General features: G+C 37.3%; 1 protein-coding gene across 18 annotated transcripts in view; it reads right to left on the bottom strand.

The window, feature by feature from the left end:
• The window catches only part of MLIP (muscular LMNA interacting protein), a 240,849-nt gene extending 221,029 nt beyond the window's left edge, over positions 1-19,820 (bottom strand). For 3 of the 18 annotated variants that reach the window (XM_057303877.1, XM_057303878.1, XM_048219721.2), the window contains exon 1: positions 19,714-19,820. In XM_057303877.1, the coding sequence (XP_057159860.1) occupies positions 19,714-19,805 (92 nt within the window). In that variant the 5' untranslated portion in view covers positions 19,806-19,820. Of the gene's footprint in view, positions 1-179; positions 395-9,510; positions 9,789-19,546 lie in introns of those variants that run through there. The other 15 variants (XM_044387148.3, XM_048219718.2, XM_048219714.2 and 12 more) reach the window with 10 other exon arrangements.
• Positions 19,821-21,605: the final 1,785 nt, after the last annotated feature.

The following is a 21,605-nucleotide window of genomic DNA, read 5'->3' as shown; positions in this document are numbered from 1 at the left end:
TTTATTATAAGAATACAGTATATAATACATGTAACATATAAAATGTATGTTAGTTTCATTTAGTTAGTAAATGGGTTTCTTGGGTTCTCTGAGCCACTCTAGCAAATTAATTGAACCCAAGGAGGGGGTTGTGGGAACCTGTAATTTTTAGCCTGTTGGTCAAAAAGATAACAACTTACGTTTGCAATTAACATCTGAAGTGGAGAGCATTCTTGTAAGATTGAGCACTTAGCCTTAGAAATCTGATCCTTTCTCTGTAGATAGTGTCAGAATTTAGTTGGATTTCTTTTTGCCATAAGCATGCTATGAAGGCACACACACAAGTTGTGTCCACCAGGGTCACTGTATTCAATCATGAAGCAAAGTTAATCACAATTATAAAGCAGGTTCAGGATTCCAAACTTAATGACATTTCACCATGTGATTAAACTTGGCTTCTTACACAACACACAGGGCAGGAGAGAAAACAAACCACACAACAAATAAGATAACAGAAGGGTGTAGGAAGTGAACAAACAAAACTCCAAGTCAGTCTGTGGGTACACAGTTGAGATAAGGCCACAGTCTGGTCTGGGTCAGCTCTCGGCACTCGCTGCTTATTATGTTTAAGTGAAGGATCTCTGTTCTGTTCAGGGATCAATTGGGCAGAGCCTTTAGTGGCAGCTGCCTTTTTAAAATGGTCAGACATAGCGGGGTTATGTCTGAAGAGTTTGACAATTTGCTGCCAAAATCTTCCCCTTCAAAGGGATTTAATCAGTCTGGGCCCCTGCAGCCCTTCTCTACTTCTGCTTGCTACCAATTCTGGGCTTGTCAGCTGATGCTGGTCCCAGAGATAGCTCCTGGGTGCATACTTTTAACTACTTGTATCACTGCTTGACAGAAGCTCCTGCTTGACATGAGACACTCCATTTTGCTCTCTATACTTTTTGTTCTCTTATTGCTGAGGCTAAGATCTCCAGTATTAAATTAAATAGCAATGGTGAGAGTGGACATTCCTGTCTTGTTCCTGATGGTAAAGGAAAAGCTCTCAGTTTTTCCCCATTGAGGATATTAGCTATGGATCTTTCATATATGGCCTTTATGATGTTAAGATATGTTCCTTCTGCACCTACTTTGTTGAAGGCTTTTATCAAGAATGAATGCTGCATCTTGTCAAATGCTTTTTCTACATCTATTGAGAGGATCATATGGTTCTTATCCTTTTATTAATGTGCGTATCATGTTCATTGATTTGTGACTATTGAACCACCCCTGAAGCCCAGGAATAAATCCCACTTCATCATGGTGACTAATTCTTTTAATGCACTGTTTGATTCATCTTGCTAGTATCTTGTTGAGAATTTTTACATCCATCTGTGTTCCTCAGGGATATTGGCCTGTAATTGTCCTTTTTAGTGGGGTCTTTGTCTGGTTTTGGAATCAAGGTAATGCTGGCCTTGTAGAAGTTTGGAGGTTTTCCTTCCATTTCTATTTTTTTGGAACAATCTGAGAAGAAAAGGTATTAACTCTTCTTTAAATCCCTGGTCAGTTCCCCTGGGAAGCCATCTGGCCCTGGACTTTTTATTTGTTGGGAGATTTTTGATTACGGATTCAAGTTCTTTGCTGGTTATGGGCCTGTTCAAATTTTCTATTTCTTCCTGTTTCAGCTTTGGTAGTTTGTATGTTTCAAGGAATTTGTCCATTTCTTCCAGATTGCCCAGGTTGTTGGCATATAATTTTTCATCTCTTATAATGATTTGCATTTCTGTGGTGTTGGCTGTGATCTCTCCTCTTTCATTCATGATTTTATTTATTTGGGTCCTTTCTCTTTTCTTTTTGATAACTCTGGCTAGGGGTTTATCTATTTTATTAATTCTTTTAAAGAACAAACTCTTAGTTTCATTGAAAGGCATCCAAATCAGCAAGGAAGAAGTCAAACTTTTACTATTTGCAGACAACGTGACAGTCCATGTAGAAAACCTGAAAGATGCCACTGAAAAATTGCTAAAACCAATACATGAATTCAGCAAAGTTGCAGGATATAAGATCAATGTACAGAAATACATTGCATTTCTATACACAAATAATGAAACAGCAGAAAAAGAAATCAAGGTATCGATCCCATTTACAATTGCATCAAAAAACAAAAAATACCTAGGAATAAATCTAACCAAGGAGATAAAAGATCTGTACTCTGAAAACTATAGAACACTTATGAAAGAAATTGAAGATCACACAAAGAAAAAGAAAGACATTCCATGCTCATGGACTGGAAGAACAAACCTTCTTAAAATGTCTATACTGCCCAAAGCAATCTATACATTCAATGCAATCCCTATCAAAATAACACCAGTACTTTTCACGCAGCTAGAACAAACAATCCTAAAATTCATATGGACCCAGAAAAGACCCCAAATAGTCAAACTGACCCTGAAAGAGCAAAGCAAAGCTAGAGGCATCACAATTCCAGACTTCAAGCTCTATTACAAAGCTGTAGTCATCAAGACAGTATGGTACTGGCACAAAAACAGACACATAGATCAGTGGAACAGAATAGAGAACCCAGAAATGGACCCTCAACTCTATGGTCAACTAATCTTCGACAATGCAGGAAAGAATATCCAATGGAAAGAAGACAGTCTCTTCAACAAATGGTGTTGGGAAAACTGGACATCCATGTGCAGAAGAATGAAACTGGACCACTTTCTTACACCATACACAAAAATAAATTCAAAATGGATGAAAGGCCTAAAAGTTAGACAGGAAACCATCAAAATCCTAGAGGAGAACACAGGCAGCATCTTCTTTGACTTCAGCCACAGTAACTTCTTACTAGACACATCACTGAAGGCAAGGGAAACAAAAGCAAAAATGAATAATTGGAACTTCATCAGGATAAAAACCTTCTGCACAGTGAAGGAAACAATCAACAAAATCAAAAGGCAACCTGTGGAATGGGAGAAGATATTTATAAATGACATCTCTGATAAAGAGTTAGTATCCAAAATCCATAAAGAACTTGCCAAACTCAACACCCAAAAAACAAATAATCCAGCTAAGAAATGGGCAGAAGACATGAATAGACATTTTGCCAAAGAAGATATCCAGATGGCCAACAGACACATAAAAAGATACTCAACATCACTCATCATCAGAGAATACAAAACTGTGATGAGATACCACCTCACACCTGTCAGAATGGCTAAAATTAGCAACACAAGAAACAATAGGTGTTGCAAAGATGCAGAGAAAGGAGAACCCTCTTACACTGTTGGTGGGAGTGCAAACTGGTGCAGCCACTCTGGAAAACAGTATGGAGGTTCCTCAAAAAGTTAAAAATAGAACTATCCTATGATCCAGTATTTGCACTAGTAGGTGTTTACACAAAGGAAACAAAAATACAGATTGGAAGGGGTACATGCACCCCCATGTTTATAGCAATATCATCAGCAATAACCAAACAATGGAAAGAGCCCAAGTGTCCATTGACAGATGAATTGATAAAGAAGATGTGATATATATACACAATGGAATACTACTCAGCCATCAAAAAGTATGAAATCTTGCCATTTGTGACGACGTGGGTGGAGTTACAGTGTATTATACTAAGCAAAATAAGTCAGTCAGAGAAAGGCTAATAACATACGATTTCACTCACATGAGGAATTTAAGAAACAAGACAGATGAACATATGGGGGGAGGAAAAAAAGAGAGTTGGGGGGAAACCATAGGAGACTCTTAATGATAGAAAACAAACAGAACTGATGGAGATGGGTGGGTGGGTGGGAGATGGGCTAGATGCATGACGGGCATTATGCAGGGCACTTATTTTGATGAACATGGGTGTTGTAGGTAAGTGATGAACCACTGAATTCTACTCCTGAAACCAATATTGTACTGTAGGTTTACTAACTAGAATTTAAATAAGAATTTGAAGGAAAAAATTTTTTTTAAAACAAAGAATTTAGTTGGATTGTAGGACAACCATCTGGTGTCTGAGAATTGCTTGGTCGTGTGGGGAAACCATTCCAGGTTCATTGCAATTGGAATCAGAATCTTGAGCATCTCAGGCCCAACAATATAGTTGACTGAGAAGTTAAACCCCGAAATAGTAACCGAGATGTTGAAAGACTACTCCTGATATTATGTAAAAGTTATCACCTCTCTAACTATATTTCTAGTGAAAATTCAATGTTATCAAAATGTATTTCCCTATTTAAAGGGCAATTGTTTTAATAGGTGTTAAGTGAATTCGGGAGGAGAGTGCTGAAGTACTATTACTCATGCACAGTCCATAGTAGTAACATTTTACTCCTTTCCACAATGGCCAAACATTAGCCTAATCTTTCAACAAAGAATAATGAAGTCTCCTTGAGGTAAATATCAGTTTGGGTTATTTTATTGTTGTGAGTTGGAATAAACTCCAAGTATATGTGTGCTCTGAGGAAAACAGGAGATCACCATAGGGCTGGAGCTGAGGTTCTGGATCTGTTCAATGAGAAGGGTACAGGGTGGTTAGAAGAGCAGCTTCTGGACCCAGCTTGTCCTGAGCTCAAAGTCTTCCACTGGCTTGCTATGTGTCCTAAGCCACTGACTTAAGATTCAGTTATTTCAACTATAAAAATGGAAATAATACCAAGAGTTGTGGTGATGATAGCAAGATAAGTGCTTTGTCTACTTCTTGGAATGTGAAACGTGCTCCAGCTATTATCAAAATCATCACGTAGGCAGAATTATTCAGTTTCTCTTAAACTATCGGTCAAAAGATATTTGGTTTTCAAGCTTGGTGTTACATTAAAAATTCAATTAAATGCTTTGCAAGAATAATGTCTTAAAATATTTAGACTACTGGATTAAAACACCAATAGCTGTCTCATTATTAATGCTAAAACATCAACAAAAAAGGAGTAATCAGAAAAATGTCAGCATGCTTAGTGCCTTTAGAATGACAATAGTCTCATTCCTTCCTACATTTTTTGTTAAGTATCAACCTAAAATTGTACCTGGGGAATTTAAATACATGGGGAACCAAAAAATAATCCCCTTTACATCTCAAGTATTATAAAAACAAACCAAAACCAAATGCACAAAAATTCCAGGGGCGCCTGGGTGGCACAGTCGTTAAGCGTCTGCCTTTGGCTCAGGGCGTGATCCCGGCATTCTGGAATCGAGCCCCGCATCAGCCTCCTCCGCTGGGAGCCTGCTTCTTCCTCTCCCACTCCCCTTGCTTGTATTCCCTCTCTCACTGGCTGTCTCTCTCTCTGTCAGATAAATAAATAAAATCTTTTTTAAAAACTGCACGAAAATTCCAAATATCTAGAAGTACTCCCTCTCTACAGCTGCTATTGCTGAATATCATGATTGAGGAGAATCTACCTCTCAGCCCTGGAATTTGGTAGGATAAGAAAAAGAGTCTAAGCAATACATAAACTCATTAAAAATAAACATGAAAATCCCCAAAGGGTAACGCAGATTTTATTAATTTCCTAAGTACCTTGTTAATCATAACTGCCAGTGGTAAAGAATTTCCAGGTATCTGAAAATACCTAGTACTAAACACCATTTTTTTGGTAGTACTGAATTTTCACAAGGGAATTATAAATATAACCTGTTTTTGGAGCAAAAATGAGGTCAAGTTAATCATTAAAAACAGTATTAAAAATTGTATCTTGGGGCGCCTGGGTGGCTCAGTCAGTTAAGCGTCTGCCTTCGGCCCAGGTCATGATCCCAGGGTCCTTGGGATAGAGTCCTTCATGGGGCTCCTTGCTCAGTGGGGAGTCGCCTTCTCCCTCTCCCTCGCCTTCTCCCTCTCCCTCTGTCCCTCCCCACTGCTCATGCTCTCTCTCCGTCTCTCCCTCTCTCTCAAATAAACAAAATCTTTTAAAAGAATAGTATTTCTATGGCTGTACTTCTATCCACTGAGAAATTTCCACAACCTCTGTAATTGCTCCATGAACTAGTGCTTTGGCTAACATGTGGAACTTGCCATTTTCCTCCTATCACACTCTGGCCATCACACTGTGGCAGTGCTATTGCCAACGCCCAAATCTGCAATTCTGCCACCAATGTCATGGCTGCCTGCCTGTGGCCACACCAAGGTCCAGGGCTCTGAGTGGAGGGTGCCGATGCCTCTGCCCAACTGGCAGCACCAAACATGCTGGTATTTAGTGTTCTCCACATTGCATAGAGATTTAATGGAAGACAATGCTCCCCCTTCCTACTCACAAGCAGAACTGATGAGGTTGAGTTAAAAGTCCACCAGAAGTGATTGACTTGATTGATCGGTTTGGCTTCCCTGTCACTTATCAAATCAGATACAGTGCATGATACATGCACACACAGAGACATCTACAAGTCATGCCGATGTGGTTCATCTAGGAGTACCACTTCCCGTGTCTCAGTCGCAGCCCTAGGTGCCAGGAAAATAAAGCTCCTGGCCAAGAGGAGTTTGCTGTCTCTTGGTGGTAATGCTGTTAAAGCAAAAGGATGAAAGCACTCAAGGTTTCTGTAAATCTGCTCTCACATGAAAAAGGCTTACCTTGAATTCTTCCCTGATACGATCTCATGAAGTCAGCGGAGTCATAAATATATGAGTTTATTATGGAAAAAAAAATCACTGAGCTATTCGAAATTTCAGTAAAACTGGAAAATACAATTCAATCCCTGGCACTGTTGCCTTTATTTAGATGATTAAGATTCTATGGTTTAGCTCAAAGAGACGTGCTGCACAAACGTATCCACTGATTGCACGTTAGTCGTCTGCCAGCCTGGAGGGTCCATGGAAGAATTGTTCATAATATCTGTATCTTTGTCGGAAAAAAAAGTGATGTATCTTCCACTATCCTACTATCCTTACATTTCCTTGTATTTTATAAGAGATTAGTATTTAATTCCCCGGCTGTGTCCATTATTTTTACTTCTGTAAATACTGTTGTAATAAATATCATCATAATTAAATATTTGTATATTTCTTCACTTCAAACAGATTCCTAGAGTACAATTGTCTGGCCAGTGCTTATGTAAGTATTTAACACGTCAGTATTATGCTCCAAAAAAGTGGTACCAATTTCCAGTGCTACTTGTAATGTATGAAACCGTATGTTTTATAGAAAAATTCTTAAGTAAAGAGATCAATGAACTATTGGAAGTGTTGCTTTCCTGGGACAGTATCTTAGGTACAGGGAGTTAAAAATGCCAGATGAAGTTAAGAGACATAAATTATGATATCCTGAACAAAATAGTTTCTGGATTTAAAACTTTTTTGAATCAGACTGTGTTGTCAACCACATTTATATTCTTCTTTTGAACATTTTACACACACACACACACACACACACACCAGCACAATGATGTCTTTCTTAACTCTATTTCTACTTACCTATATTCTTCCCCAGCGGTTAAGTGTCTGCCTTCAGCTCAGGTCAAAATCTCAGGGTCCTGGGATCGAGTCCTGCATGGGGCTCCTTGCTCAGCGGAGAGCCTGCTTCTCCCCCTCCCTCTGTCCCTCTCCACTCTGCTCGCGCATGCTCACTCTCTCTCTCTCTTTCTCAAATAAATAAAATCTTAAAAAAAAAGAAAACTTAAAGGTTGAATGATGGCACCCTTCCTAGTGGGAAAATAAGCATCGCCCCTGGCCTAACAATCAGTGTGAAATCACACATGGTCTGGCTGAAGAGAACGAACTACAATCACAGCCTCAGGGTTCCCCAGACACAAGAAGTCACTTGTACACCACTGTGATCCTCATATCTCTGATGACTACAGTTTCCTGGTGCTTATTATGCATAGCACTTTTCAAATATATCCTCACTTCCCATCCCTATTAAAGCCCCAGGAGGTAAGTCATATCCCATTTTACAAATGAGGAAACCATAGCTCATATAGGTTGAGCACACAAGAGCCCAGACTTGAACCCTTACCCTAGAGTCATTACATCTAACCACCAAAATCACTATGGCACAAAGAAGAAGGGTAAAAACTAGAAATTTCTTAATTTTCAGCATTCAAGCTTTTAGAAATGGCATAAAATATTTTTTTAGTTATACACTCAGAATATTATTTGGCATGCCATTTAACATAGCCTATGCAACAGTTCCACATAAATCCATTTATCTCTCAATGAAGAAGAAAGAATAAAGATGTTCCAAGACACTCACCACCTACTGAAAGCACAAAGCATGGAGGATGAGATTTAAGAATAAATCAAGATGGCTGAGAGAATACATGAGGCTCTCTCACATCCTTTTCTTGACCCTACTAAAATGAGAATAAAGGAATGTAAAAGAATAAACCCACAACAATAACAGATTTTGAAGGGGAGAACAGTCAGCATGAAAAAGTACACTGTAAATTTCTGGAAGATGCAAAGGAGATGAAGGTGTATGGCTCTGCTATGAAGCAGAGCTGCAGTCAGGAAGGAATGCTAATAAATATCTTTACAAACCCTGGAGGGTGCACTAGACTCAAGGCAGGCAAATTCCACAGGGGTTATGACTGTAATAGGGCTGCAAAGAAGAGAATTCATTGCCAATCTCTAAGACCAGCTCCCTCATCTCCTTCCATGCCCCAGGCAAAGGGGTCCAGGCAGCCCAGAAGGTCAGCAAGCTGTAAGAAGAGGACTCCCAGGTTAGATGGATGGATAGATGGATGGATGGATGGATGGATGGATGGACGGACGGACGGACGGACGGACAGACGGATGAGCAGAAGCAGATAAAACAACAAAACATATAGGAATCTCCAGATTGTAACATGAGCTCAACTGGAAAAAAAATAGGAACAAAAATATTTTATTTCCCTGCTTCCTTCACACATTCTAAAAGAATTCCCCACTTTCTGTGATAAGCTTATTAATTCATGCTGACATTTTCCTCCTTTGGTCTCCCACTACGACATGATATCCCAGAGAAATTATTACAGGTTTAGGAAAGCAATCATACAGGCTCTCTCATCTGCTCCTGAGATGAATGTCACCAAGTTAGTATTTAAAAGCATGAGGTGGTCTCTGAATTGCTACATTCTGACACCCACAAGGGCAGGAGGCCTATTTTGAAGAACAAACTGGGGGTGACGTCTTCCCCAGAAGCTACTTATGCGAGGAAACGCCCATTAACTGAGAAGAAAATTGATGAACGTACCCTTGAGAAATTTTTAGGTTATAAATAAAGGAGAAAACCGGCAATTAAACCACAGACATCCTCTCACCATTTTAAAAAATCATCTCCTTCTTTTTATGAAGATCATGTAGCAAAATAAAGCCCATGACTCTATAATGTAATTACATCACTAATACAACAGTCTATTTGTCATTCCCTGAGGGAGCCAGAGTTGGGGCAGAACGACTAGATATGTAAGTAATTGTACTTCCCACAATGAGAACCCAGAAAATATTTCACCGCACGTACAGTGTGTTATAAATGTCAGTGTGAAAGCACCGTTCGCTTAAAGCCTGCGATCCATCTCCCTTCTGTTATTCACCAACACACAGAGCTGTATCAAAAGATCCATTCAAACAGTGCATCTCAGACTTACATTATCAGCAGACACTGCTTTAATTAGCAGTGGTTTTCAAAGGACTGGATGGCTTCAAGAACTTCATTTGAACCATAAAGTAGAAATCTGGATCCTTATCAGTTTCACTTTACTCTCTCCTCCCGTCCCTGGGTGCTAACAGACACAGCCCTCATTTCTCTTAAAGGAAAAAGAAAAATGGAAATGGTGGCTGGGATTTTGCCATTCGGGTGCAGTCCACTTTTTCCTCCACCTTCAGCAGTGCAAAGGGACTAAAATTAGAATTGCACAGGGACCAAGATATCTATGTCAGGCACTTTGCCAGGAGTGGTAAGAACTGCAAAGGGGAATGAGTAAGAGCTTAAGAAACCATCTTAGAAATAATATTTAAAACGCAGACCTTATGTACTCTAAATTTTTATTCCTGATGAAAACACAGCATCAATTTTGTTTTATGTATTATGAGAAAACAGAATACTTTTATTTTGACAACATTTTGCAATGAATATTAAGGCACTTATATGCTACTTTATCTATTCCATAATGTTCTCCCATGATCCCATTCACAAATCTTTGTTGCTTCTCAGTGAAAACATAAAAAATATGTGCAATTCAATTTATGAGTACTGAACTGTGAAATTTTGTACTACAAAAAAAATCTAATAATCTAGTAACACGGACTTTGACTTTATACTTGGTCAGTGATGACATAAAAATATAATCTATTTCAAGGTTTCTAATGTTTGTATAAGTAGGCATTGTTTGGTATAGAAAGGATTTAATAACCACACAGCGCAAGGACAATTTTTAGAGACTTATAAAATGCTAGAGAGCACAACAATCCTTGCAAATCCAACCCAACCTCTCAGTCTGTAAGGAAGGAGACCAAAGGTTATGTGATTTGTCTAAGGTCACATAAACACAATTTACACCAGTAATGGTCTCTTAGATTCAGATACAACATGCTTTTTACCATACTCGATGGCACTTAGAAAGAGATGGAAGACCTTTTCTTTGGAATCAGAAGTACACATACACCCACACAAAGGCACAGGGAGTTTCAGTTTTCATAGATGTTAAGATGGTACTCAGAACACTTGCATGTACTCACCTACCCTAACTCACCATTTTTGTGGTCTTACCTCATTCTGCAATTATGCCTATTATTCTGCAAATATGCCTATTCAATTCCCATTGCTTAGTAATTTCCTATCACTCCTAATGGTCTATGGCATCTTGTCTCCTCCCTCTTTTTTATTTTTTTAAATTTATTTCATGCTACAGATTCTTCAAGTATTTAAGAATTGTGTTACTGGCTCTATGAAAAGGAAGAGAGAGAGAAGTTAGGGTGGAATTATTTCTTATGTAAAAGAAACTTAGGAGCAATTATTTAGCTTTTCACTTTGATCTACCAAGTGATTACATTTCATGGTTAGTCTTTGCAACTATACTTCACCTGCAGTAAAACCAGAGTCTTTTTATTAATGCTGGAGGGATGTGTCAGTTCTTTGGAGAACATTATCTTAACCAGTGAACTCTACAATACCTGGTGCTGACTGATCAATCCTACAACCCCTTTACTGACTTCTCAGAGAATTCTTATCTCCCTAAGAAATGGGAATAAATTAACCTTACTAAAAATTCAGAAGTGACACTGAGTTCAGAAATACACAGAAACTTAATTCTGAATTTCCTGCATTTGCTTTCCAGGTGAAGGATATTTATGGAGGCAGTTACCATAAAATTTGGCTTATTATTGCCCACCTGCGTTTTTTTTTTTTTTTAATAATTATTTCCAGAGTGTTTTCGATGTCAACTTATTACAGAACTCTAGCCCTCCCTGGAGAAAAGGGATTAATAAATTCGAAATTTACTGGTAATGAATGGGCCATTCTGGGAGAGCTGCCAAATAGACACAGAATGCACTGTAGGCACCACAGACATGTTGAGAAGACCAGCAGCCTTCTTAAGAATGCCCAAATGCCTTCCATCCTCCATGATGGTGTCACACATAAACACAAACATGAGCCAGCATCATAGAGGAATTAAGGTTTGGGGACAAATTAACTCACATCCTCTACCATCAAAATGGACACCCAAGGCAATTTTATTAGTAAAATCTAGAACATAGCAAGAGTCATTGATCCAGTCTTACAAATGGCAGAGAAAGGGAAGGAGTTTTCTAAAATAAATAATCAAATGCCGAAGAAAAGGCATCTGTTCATTTGTTTGTTTTCATTTTTCCTTCCTTTTGGTCATTACCAAAATTAGAATCAAAGAATCCAGGGCAATCAGTTATGATAAAGACACATAGATCTAGCATCTGACCACCAGAGATTTATGAACCTAAATTTACCACTTACTTTATTATATGATGTTGTCTTGTCAGGAATTATGTATGGATCAGAACCAACATTCAAGCCATACTGAAAATCATCTCCAGACAACACATCAGAAACATCAGCAGTCTAAACTTTTTTTTTTCAAGCATGTCAGCATCTACTGAGTACCTGTTACCAATGACTCTAGTTAGACACAATTGGAAAAATAGATTATGTAGTTGTTGATTCAAAACCTTGGGAGCTTCCCAGGTGAAATTTGAAATTGGTCCCCACACATGGAGGACTAGGAGAGACCAAATAGACAGACCACTCCAGATTGGTAGTGGCAGGTTTACTAAGCCAGGAACTTACTGATGAGCTTGTCTTAGGCATCACAAGATGAGTAGATCTCCACACCCAACTGGCAGAATCTTAAAATACTGTATAGAGAACTTAACTGGGTTCAGACACTCTACCATCCAGATGGTATCAACAACGCCTTACTCCCTCAAGGCTACTTCCTTGAGAACAGCTCCCACGGGAATGTTAGGCAGAATGTATATCCCAAGGAAGGGGGTGGCAGGAGGGGGAGGAACCTCCAACTGCTGGAGTCCCAGCTCATTGTGGGTCAACCAGTGGTCATGTCCTTTCAGTGACCTCCAACAGTCAATATTATGAAAGAATAAAAAATGTTACAATATAAAATATTTACAATTGTTCCACTGTTAAGACATTCTGAGGAATAACGCCAGACTTGCTGTCTGAAGTCTATGTGAGAAAAAAGAATTGGGGATGTTTATGTTTTCTACACTTAAAAGCTACTAAAATTTACCATTATTATTTCATAACCTACTAAAAAATAATAAAATATAATAATCTCCTTGGTGGTCAAGAATTTCTCTCTCATGTGTGCTTCCACTACAGTCCATAGGACCCTGTCTTGTTCAAAACAGGCATTCAAAAATGTTCATTGATTTGAAAGGCTCTTTGTGCTTTTTCTCCCTAACAAACACTAGATAGCATCTGCAAAGGTGCTCCCCAACAAAATTCAGACTTGTCATCAGATAATAACATTGGGAACTATAACCAAGTGCCAGTCCCATGTTTTTTGTTTGCTAACAAATTTCTTAGAAAATAACTAATTTTATTTGTATTAATGAAGCTATGAATAACTAATTGAACCTTATTTTAAAAGTGTGCTTCATTGAATTATCACAAATTTTAAAAACACTGAGTTTTCTGTGTTTCTACATTTTAACCACAGTTTTTCTTCAATTTCTTTTCTCTTTCATTGTATCAAAAAGAAGTGGCATGATCTCCTTTCTGAAACTGAGAATAATGTGTTTTTTGTGATTATAGGTAAATTTGCAAATCTTTGGATAAAACTCCCACCCCCAAAGTCAAAACAAGTTGAAAAACTTTAAACATAAAACATAAAATTTTAGTTATCTAAAATTGAAGTTTCCATCTCCTTCTATGAGATACATCCTGTTCAAAATCTGTCAGATTACATAATTTCTCAATCTCAAAAATTTCTTTTACTCAAAAAAGCAATATTTATGACATTCAGAAATTGACTCCTGTGTTAATTTTCTTCTACCAAGCTTCAATATAAAGTGAATCGGATGACTTACCCTTCTCATTATCATTACTTTTGTGATATTTAATGAGCATTTATTACTTGGGAAGATAGAATGGTCTCTTGAGACATATTATACTAATGTAATACAAATTATTAGGTTTATGCATAAAATGTGTTTGTTCTTATCATCTCTTAAAGAAAGAAAACATTATTATTTCAGAATATCCTGAGGTGCATGACCATTTTTACTACGTTAATACATGAATTGTTCCTTTTCATTAAGAAATTGTAGTTGAAGATAAATGTAAGTGCAATTCTTTGCTGATGCATTTAATAACCTAAGAGAAAAATATTTTGGAAAATAGTCAGGATATACTGCCTTAATTTTACTTATTTATTAAAACATACTAAGTAGAAATATACTTACTTTCAACACTATTACAGAAATAACTTCACCTTATAGATATAAATGATATCCAGCTTAAATTATTATTCTATGCATCATTATTCTGACAATGAAACTCATAAATAAAATCAGAAAATTAATATACTGACACGCCACTTCCTAATATGTGTTCCAGAGAACACTAGAGAGAATATTGACTGTCATTGCAAATATACATTAAAATACATTACATTGGTACGGAGTTTAAGAAATACAAGATTAAGGGGGCGCCTGGGTGGCACAGCGGTTAAGCGTCTGCCTTCGGCTCAGGGCGTGATCCCGGCGTTATGGGATCGAGCCCCACATCAGGCTCCTCCGCTATGAGCCTGCTTCTTCCTCTCCCACTCCCCCAGCTTGTGTTCCCTCTCTCGCTGTCTGTCTCTATCTCTATCAAATAAATAAATAAATAAAATCTTAAAAAAAAAAAAAAAAGAAATACAAGATTAACCTCCAGAATGTCTCAAGGCCTTCACTGTGTTAAAATACAATATGAGTCTCCAAAAAGAAATAAGGCTGTGTAGTTCATTCTATACACAGTGTTTCACAAATATTTTGAGCATTTGAGCATAGATCAGAACCTCTTTTCGCAGAGCAGTTTGGAAAATCAGAATTCTAAGGAATGTACTTTGGGGAACACATGATACAATGGTTACTCAAACCTCATCAGGAAAAACAAAAGATCCATTCAGCTCCAACACCAATTATTGTGGAACCAACCAAACAGAACTGTATTGTTACAAAATACCTCCCTCCCTCCCTGCATCCCCATAAAAATCACCTTTAGTGTACCCTGATTTTGCAGAATCAGGGAGGACTAAAATATCCAGCACAGCTTAATACGTTGGTTTTTCAAGAGATGGAAATGTCTTTTAAGTCCATGCTAATTGAGTTTTCTTTTTCATGTTTAAAAAATTGGGATAATATCAATTGATTTGTGAAAAATTTAGATGGGATTGATAAGTTTAGGACATACAGAAGGATTCGAGTATCATATTTCTTATCTGATTATCTACTGATGCACCTTTAATTGTCAAGCTCCTATGAATCTTTACTTCTAATCTCCAAAGAGCAACAAATCCAAGGCAAAAAAAAAAAAAAAAGAGTCAATAGCTAAATATAGCAATTCTCTTACCCCTATAAGGTGAAATCCATACAGCATATGTAGTAAAGAATCCTATTAAGGCATCTAAATTGGCAAAGAAGGCAAACTTTCACTCTTTGCGGATGACATGATACTCTAAGTAGAAAACTTGAAAGACTCCAACAAAACGTTGCTAGAACTGATACAGGAATTCAGCAGTTGTTGGATATAAAATCAATGCACAGAAGTCTGTTGCATTTCTATATACCAATAATGAAGCACCAGAAAAATAAATCAAGGAATCAATCACATTTACAATTGTACCAAAAACCATAAGATACCTAGGAATAAACCTAATCAAAGAGGTAAAGGATCTGTACTCTGGAAACTATAGAACACTTGTGAAAGAAATTGAGGAAGACACAAAGAAAAGGAAAAACATTCCATGCTCATGGACTGGAAGACAAACTTTGTTAAAATGTCTATACTTCCCAAAGCAATCTACACATTCAATGCAATCCCTATCAAAATAACACCAGCATTTTCAGAGTTAAAACAAACAACTCTAAAATTTGTATGGAAACAGAAAAGACACTGAATAGCCAAAGTGACCCTGAAAAAGAAAAGCAGCTGGAGGCATCACAATTCTGGACTTCCAGCTCTATTACAAAGCTGTAATCATCAAGATGGTATGGTACTGGCACAAAAACAGAGACATAGATCAGTGGAACAGAATAGAGAACCCAGAAATGGACCCTCAACTCTATGGTCAACTAATCTTCGACAAAGCGGGAAAGAATATCCAATGGAAAGAAGACAGTCTCTTCAACAAATGGTGTTGGGAAAACTGGACATCCATGTGCAGAAGAATGAAACTGGACCACTTTCTTACACCATACACAAAAATAAATTCAAAATGGATGAAAGGCCAAAATATGAGACAGGAAACCATCAAAATCCTAGAGAACACAGGCAGCAACCTCTGTGATCTCGGACACAGAAACTTCTTGCTGGACGCGTCTCCAAAGGCAAGGGAAACAAAGGCAAAATGAACTATTGGGATTCATCAAGATAAAAAGCTTCTGCAAAGCAAAAGAAACAGTCAACAAAACTGAAAGGCAGCCTATGGAATGGGAGAAGTTATTTATAAGTGACATACCAGATAAAGGGCTAATATCCAAAATCTATAAAGAACTTATCAAACTTAACACCCAAAAAATAAATAATCCAGTCAAGAAATGGGCAGAACATGAACATTTCTCCAAAGAAGCCATACAAATGGCTAACAGACAGATGAAAAAAAGCTCAACATCCCTTGGCATCAGGGAAATACAAATCCAAACCACATTGAGATACCACCTCACACCAGTCATAATGGCTAAAATTAACAACTCAGGAAACAGCAGATGTTGTCAAGGATGGGGAGAAAGGAGAATCTATTACACTGTTAGTGGGAATGCAAACTGGTGCATCCACTCTGGGAAACAATATGGGGGTTCCTCAAAAAGTTAAAAATAGGACTAACCTACAATACAGCAATTATACTACTAGGTATTTATCCTAAGGATACAAAAATAGAGATTTGAAGGAGCATATGCACACCAGTGTTTATAGCAGCAATGTCCACAATAGCCAAAACACAGAAAGAACCCAAATGTCCATCAACTGATGAATGGATAAGGAAGATTGTGTGTGTGTCTGTGTGTGTGTGATGGAATACTACTCAGCCATCAAAAAGAATGAAATCTTGCCATTTGCAACGACATGGATGGAATTAGAGGGTATTATGCCAAGCAAAATAAGTCAGTCAGAGAAACACAAATACCATATGATTTCACTCATATGTGGAATTTAAGAAACAAAGGAGATGAACATAGGGGAAGGGGAAAAAATAAAATAAGGTGAAACAGAGAGGGAGGCAAACTATAAGAAACTCTTTAACTATGGGGAGCAAACAGGGTTGCTGGAAGGGAGGGGGTAGGGGGATAGGGTAATTGATGATGGGCATTAAGGAGGGCACTTGGGATGAGCACTAAGTGTTGTATGCAACTGACAAATCACTAAATTCGACCCCTGGAACTTACACTACACCATATGCGAACTGACTTGAATTTAAATAAAATCTTGAAGGAAACAAAAATACTCCTATTTTATTTCTTTGGATAGAATAAGCTGATGAATTCTAAAAATCTGTAGGCTGTTGATTTTCTTATTTGCTGTAGACCTCACCTTGGATTTTTTTTCAAATAAAACCAATCATGTAAATCTCTTAATTGTGTGATATATTCCATAACATTGTTCATAATAAAAATCTTTATGAGTACACCTCTAATTTTAAAGAAGATACATATTATAACTCAGCACTATTATAATATATACATATTTAAATATTTTAATAGAAAAATATTTTCTCCTTTTAAAAACCGTATTTTTACAAACTTGACTATTTATAATAAATTTAATAATTTTCAGAACCTAGTGAACTCTACAAAAATATATTTTAAACTGTATACAGCAACCTAGCCAGTCCTACTGTATTACATTGATATTAGCAAGGAACACAATGCTCCACAAGTTGAAGTTTTTAGATGTTTATCTAAAAATCCCAAGTTAACCAAAATAATTTCAGAGATATATTCAGCTCTCTTAGAGATACTGAATATAAGTTAACCTTTTCTTGAACAGTGTCACCAAAATTCCTTTATCTGGGTTACATACGTAGCTCTGTTGGCCTGTAGAGGCAACTGCCCAAACTACTGGACTCTAATGTGTTCCCTCCCCCCCACCCACCCACGCCCCGAGAACCATCTCTTCTCAGTGTAGATTAGATGTTCCCAGGCCTTCTGAACTGTCCCACATTTCCCTCCACTCTTCTGGAACTTAATCAGAGGCTAGCCCTAGATCTCTCTTCCAGAGTAATGCTCATGAATTTTGTGACAGCTACTTTCTCTAAGGAGAGGTTTTCGCTCACTTCTAGATTCATACCTGTGTGCAAGGCAGAGTCCAGAATGCAGAATGTCTGACCCCCCAGAGAGTGCAATGTGTCTATATCACATCACCCCACATAATAAGAGACCATTTTCACTTCTGTTTACTTGCCCCATGTTCACTGTATCTATTTGCAAAACTCCCCGTAAGAGAGTGCCAGAAAGCTCTGGGTCAAATTTCACACTAAGTCATAACAACTCTTTATTCATGTATTTATTTATTCTTTATCTGGTTCCATAAAGGTTTTATAACCACTGAGCCTTTAAGGTGGGCATATCCGAGTTTTCCTTTTACTTTGAAATGCACTTCAGATTTCTCTTCCTATATTAATAAACTCTGGATATGTATTTTCTAAGTCTCAGGCCGAAAACAGTTTGAAAATAATAGGTTCATCCCAAGGAATCCTCAAACATTATAGTTTTTAATCTTCGTGACATCCTTCAAATTAGTATTACTACTCCCCATCTTACGAGTGAGTTAACTGTGACTCAGAAAGCTTAAACAAAATCCCATAGCCCTACATTTTGAAGTTGTGGAGTGAGAACTGTCACCCGGAACTTTTTGACTCAAAACCCCTAGTTAATTCTATAATAATGCAAAGCTTTTCAAAATAGTAAAAAATCCAAATAGTCTGTGGTCAATACTGTTTAGACAACCACCTGGAACAGAGATCCACAGCTAATATTCAAAAGGATAACTTGAATCCTTTAAGAAAAAGTTATATTTTATTCAATGTATTTCTTCAAGACTTTGAAATTCTAACACGCTTCAGGAATTTTCAACCCTCTGGGGTTTTTTTCATCTTTCAAGTTTTAATATCATTAAGAGTACATAAATCTCTATTTCAAATATCCAGAACAATGCATTCTCACAATTTTAAGAAGTCACAGTCTTAAAGTTAATGTAGTCTTGCTTTTTACTATTTGTACTGTTGTTAAAATTAGCCATGCCCTGTTCTATCGTTAACTCTGTATCCACAGTACATTTCCAAACATAATTAGCTTCCTATGCCCATCAGGACATGGAACCAAGAACAGCACATTCTACTACTCCAGTCTATATCATATTTTATGTTTGAGCAAATATAAGCAACCTCATACATTGACATGTAATTTCTCAGCATCAAGGTAAACTTACTTTTTTAACTTTCATAGCAAAATAATAAAACCTTTCTGATGAGTAAGCTTTATCTGTACACTAGTTCATTAACTTACTTGATAAAATATTAAAATAGTCTATAATACTTATATATTTTTCTTGACGCATATTCCTAGTATCTCTGAGGGAAACTTGCTAAGCTTCAGCTCAATAAATGAAATAATCTTCCAGTATTGACGCAATACAACCAGGGCTCAAAATAAATAGATTCTAGTTTTAGAAATGGAGGTAAACCACATCATTTAACTAAAATCAAATTTGCCCACATTCTAGTACTGAAATTTTATTAATAATTTTATTACACTGTGTTCAGCAAAGTTCATGGAACTCATTAATTTTCAAGCTGCTGACCAGAAAAAAAAAAAAAAAAAACACATGGAAATACAAGCTAGTTAGTACAACTTTTTCCATCTGTGACAGCTGCTTTGTTACTACGTCAGTTACATTATAAATCTGTGTATGCTAAGTCGCACACATCTTACCATCAGTTTCTCCTCTAATTTCTTATTTAATAAGCTTCCTTTTTCATGCTTTTCAAATTCCATGTTGAAACTGAATGAGAGAGAGAGACAGAGACGGAGAGAGGGAGAGAGAGAGAGAAACAGAAAAAGATTCAGATTCTGTCTAGAAAATGACTTGACGTGCTTACATGTTAGATATTGCAGGACATTCCAAGTTGTGAGCGCTCAGGACACTATCAGAAAGCCCTGGCGATAATTTCTGGTTAGCTAGTGTTTCCATTTATAGATGTTCAAACCCCATAAACAGAGCACTGAAGAGAAGTCAGGCAGCTGGCCTTAGATAATGATAAATGTCACTAGATAGAAAAGCAAAGTCTTCAACAGGAGAATATTCCAACAGGTTAGGTTCCCTGAACCATGAAGGATGCATGTGACAAAAAGCCACCATCAAAGAATTCATTCAAAGCCGTTGGAGCAGAATAAAATATACTCTAGAATACAGACCTAATAAAGCAGTTTACAAAGGACAAATGTAATGGTCATATGGCCATTACAAATCAGCCAGCCTCGTTCTCCCAAATTCCAGTTTGGGTCCATTATTTTGTAGCTCAAAAATTTAAAAAGCCACTTACAGGAAAAGAGCAAAAGCATAACTAGTGAAAACTGTTAACACACAACACATATATTCAAGGGGTACTGCCAATTTCATTCCATGAAAAGTTGGCAAAAAATGTTTAGAAACCCCCTAAAATAAAAGTGGTGCTTCCCTTCATAAAAAAACTGGTTTTGTTCTTCATGACCCTGGTTTTTCTGCTGGGAACAAAGTTAGGACATTGGAGATGAAAATCATTTTTTCCAACTGAACAAAGGTTTTCAGAATTATTTGAAAATGTTACATGTCTTAAGGAAAATTAATTGTGTAATTTGATGGTAATGAACTCTCCCTATTTTTTGTAGCCAACCAGATATGTGGATGGAAATAAAAAGTAAAAATGACTTTCAGAGTAAGCCAAGACTGATCTCTATGGTGGTCTAATCTCTCAGCCTGTTTGAAACATTTTAACACCTGTTTCTGACCTTAATGCAAGTTTCTTATCAGTTTTTCCTTCACTTTTTAAGAAAATGTTTCAGGAAATGTATTGTGGGGCTCCATCCTTTAGAGTGGTGATAGCTGGTTTTCTGTCGCCAGGCAGAGTTGCTAGAGAGCTCATTCCACACCATGACGGAAGGGCTGAGGATTCCATAAGTGAAACACTTCATAAGAAGTAAACTGATAAATTCAGAAACACTGTATCAGACTCATAGGCGAAAGGGACTGCCCCCTTTGGCTCAACTCTGCATTCCAGAAAAGGAATCATATACCCTTGTTGCCCTAACAGGTTTGACAATTGATGTCTTATAGGTATCCTAGCATACAAGATTGCTATGTGTCAAAAGCAAGGCAAGAGTTGAAATTTTATGTAAACGTAACTTCAAAATCTCGCTGGGGAAAAAACAACAACAACAACAACACGCTATGGCTGCAAAAGGAAACTCAGTTATTGGTGGTTTAATGCCGAGAGGTGAAATTTAGGATCCAGTTAGAAGCAGAGGAGTGGTGGGGTGCAGAGCTGGTTGGGGAAGAAAAGTGATAATGAGAGGGGTGCACCAGTGATGTCCCTCCCACCAGGGATGAAAAGTTTAACTTTAGCAAACGTGTACTGAGAAGCTATAATGGTGAAGATTATTCTAGGTGCAGGCAGATTTTTTTAAATAATAACTAAAAATAATAAAATTAAAAGATACACTCTTCACATTTTTTGCCTCACACACTCACCACATAGGCATGACTGGCTCTAATAGGATAACAATACTCTTACTTAGCACACTTCAACAGCACTCACCGTGTGCCAGGAACTCCGTTAAGGCTTTACATATATTATCTCAATTAATTCTCAAAACAACTCTCAACAGTAGATACTACTATTTTCACTGTTCTTACAAGCCGAATTATGTCCCCCACCCTGCGAAATCCTGCTGAACTCCTAATACACAGCATTTCAGAATATGACTATATTTGGTAATAGGCTATGTCAAGAGG

Source organism: Ursus arctos, unplaced genomic scaffold, assembly GCF_023065955.2.
Source record: "Ursus arctos isolate Adak ecotype North America unplaced genomic scaffold, UrsArc2.0 scaffold_29, whole genome shotgun sequence".
Classification (NCBI taxonomy): Eukaryota; Metazoa; Chordata; class Mammalia; order Carnivora; family Ursidae; genus Ursus; species Ursus arctos.
This window is presented reverse-complemented; position numbering and strand designations above follow the sequence as displayed.